The sequence below is a fragment of the Camelina sativa genome, unplaced genomic scaffold, assembly GCF_000633955.1.
Source record: "Camelina sativa cultivar DH55 unplaced genomic scaffold, Cs unpScaffold00573, whole genome shotgun sequence".
Classification (NCBI taxonomy): domain Eukaryota; kingdom Viridiplantae; phylum Streptophyta; class Magnoliopsida; order Brassicales; family Brassicaceae; genus Camelina; species Camelina sativa.
Window position 1 is genome coordinate 32,277 of NW_010921736.1, and position 2,772 is coordinate 35,048.

The 2,772-nt window shown below is 40.7% G+C and overlaps 1 protein-coding gene across 1 annotated transcript; it reads right to left on the reverse strand.

The window, feature by feature from the left end:
* Positions 1–423: 423 nt before the first annotated feature.
* Positions 424–1,272, reverse strand: LOC104773557. The gene has a single exon (XM_010498193.1). The coding sequence runs from the start codon at positions 1,270–1,272 to the stop codon at positions 424–426; it is 849 nt and encodes a 282-aa protein (XP_010496495.1).
* Positions 1,273–2,772: the final 1,500 nt, after the last annotated feature.

Genomic DNA, 2,772 nt, shown 5'->3' on the forward strand with positions numbered 1-2,772 from the left:
TGCCCAAAACAAAAATGAAAGAAAAATCAAAAACACAAGGAAATTAAACCTATATACAAAGATACCTTAGGGATTTCCTCCCTACTGAGCTTGTTTATAGTCACTAAGCTTGACTTTTGGTGCCTTTTCAGGCTTGGTTTGGAGACCAGAGAGATGATGAGGTCCCCCCTGGTTCAATTTGATCACCATGAACCTTTTTCTTGGTTAAAACAGTCAACACACTTGAAACTTGTTTATTCTTGATCTTGAGCCTTGGCCTTGCTTTCTTAACAGACTTCTTGTTGAGTTGCACTTGGAGATGCTTCACCAGATCAGTCAACTCTTAAACTGAAGTCTTGAGGTTTTGAACATCTACCTCATTGTTTGAAATCTTGACCTTAGAGTCTATTTCTTCCTTAGAAAACTGAACGTCAGCTTTATCTTCTATAACAAAGGGTTGGCCTCCAATGGTGGGTTGGTTTGTTGCATTCTTGATGTTCTCATAGTCAACCCACCAGCAATGTCCAAGCTGATTATACCCTTTCTAACATCAATCACTGCTCCAGCTGTGGCCAAGAATGGTATTCCAAGGATAATAGAATCATCAAGCTCCTGTTCCATCTCAATGATGATGAAGTCAGTTGGTATCCTTGCCTTACCTATCTTCACTGTAAAGCTTTCCAATTTACCCATCACATCCTTCCTAGAGCCATCAGCAAGACTGATGTAGAGGTTGCTTGGCTTGAACTCCTCATATCCTATCTTTTGTGCTATTGAGAAGGGCATAACAGTCACAGAAGCTCCAAAGTCACATAAACACTTGTTGAAGTGCATATAGTTTAGTGAGCATGGTAGGTTGAATGAGCCTGGATCCTCAAGCTTGGTTTGAATCACAGCTGTTCCCATGTCTTTTAGATCCTTCTTGGCTTGATTCTTGGTTTTCTGCTTTGATATGATAAGTAACATGCCCTTATAGAGAGGATATGGTTCATACTGCCCCAAAGCTGGTCCTCTGTCCTCTTTCTTCTCCTCAACAGTCACTTCATGTTGAATGGCCATCAGTTCCTGCTTCTCAATCTTTTTCTTGAGCTTCCTAATCATCTTTTCCTTGAAACTTCCTGGGAATGGCAGAGGTGGTTTGTATGCTGGAGGAATGTACTTGGTGGGTTTATCAGACTCGGTAGGTGTAACTCGACCAGTGACTCGATCAGGCACTCGATCGAGTGCTCGATCATGTGCTGAGTCGAGTGCACCATCGAGTGTCTTCTTTGTTTGGTCTCCTGATGAGACCATGGACAACTCAAGCAAATAACATGGACATGAGGAGCAGCTTGAACCAGAGTAAGCATTGGAGGAGCAGCTTGAACCAGAGTAAGCATTGGAGGAGCAGCTTGAACCAGCGGAAGCATTGGAGGAAGCATTGGTCGTTCCGGCAAGTACTCTTACAAGATCAAAATTCAGTAGGTTAAACCAAGCTATCATTGGAATAATCAAGGAGCTGGACAAGAAGCAAGAATACGTGGCTCAAACCATTTGGACGATGCTCACAGCTCAGGGTGTTCGATGAAGGGTTAAGTGTTGCTTATGCACTCTTTTTCCCTTGTCAAGTTTTGTCCCATTGGGTTTTCATGACAAGGTTTTTAATGAGGCTTAAGTGACACTTTCTAGGCCCCTTTGTCACCCCATTTCGTGGTCCAAGGCCCATCTCTTTGCCTTGGCCCATTTTCTTTCTCTCTTGTTCAAACTTTACATTTAATGCTTTTGTAATTTCCTAAACATTTTGCATGAACTTGCATAACTGTGGGACTTGTGCATATTCTTACAAGAGTTTGACCTTGTGCATGCTCTTGCATGTCTCTCCTCTCTCCCCTCTTCTTCTTTGTCCTCCCTCTTCTATATAATCTCCATGTATTTCTCTTTTGCAAATCATCAAACATTTTAATCAAAAACCTTATTTTTACTTGTTTGATCTGAGGAGTGTGTAATATCTTCTCAACTTGTTTACTTCTTAGTGTGTCATATCTAAGTTGTATTCACGCCTGTAGTCTAAGAGATTTTCATCTCTCTTGGAAGTACAATTCGTTTCCCCTTTCAATATACTGCATCCATCCTCTTCATCTTCATCGCCATTCATCTATCAATTACGCTGCATCACCAAAGTTCAATCCATTGTTCATCATCATTTCGTCCATTTCACTCCAAAACCTTGCAAAGTGTGTCCTTGGGCATAGATCCTCATCCAGGAGTCTATCATGTGGTATCAGAGCCACTTTGCAACCATGTTTTGGACTTCCAATCGTCACTCTCTCTTTTTTCCCTGATTTTCGTTCATCTTGCAAGAATTTTATCAAATGTTTTACTCGTTCAAAAATTACGAAATCAATTGAATTTGGATCCTATTTGAGTCTATTATTTTTAGAAATTTATTTTGGAATTTTTTGATTCATTTTCATATTTTTCCAGATCCGTTTTCATTTGCGTGTTTTTGGAACTATTTACTTGTTGGATCTTTGTTTTATTTCAGGTACCATGGTGGCGTCTGAAGAGGAAGAGTCAACCCCCTCTAGCATGGAAAGGAGAATTACAAAATCAATCACAACTACTATGGCAACGATGCTCGATGAAAAGCTTGGTGCTCTACGTCAAAGGCAACACCAAGATCTTAAACCCAAGCCACCAGACGACACATCTAGATCAACCCGGAGCAGCCCACAGAAAACCTCTCACACTCCCAAATCTAAATCTGTGATTCGTTCTAAAATCTCTTTGGCTCATAAACTCAATAACTTTACA

Coding starts and splice junctions, on each gene's coding strand:
- LOC104773557 (XM_010498193.1), bottom strand. CDS start 1,272: ATGGTCTCATCAGGAGACCAAACAAAGAAGACACTCGATGGTGCACTC.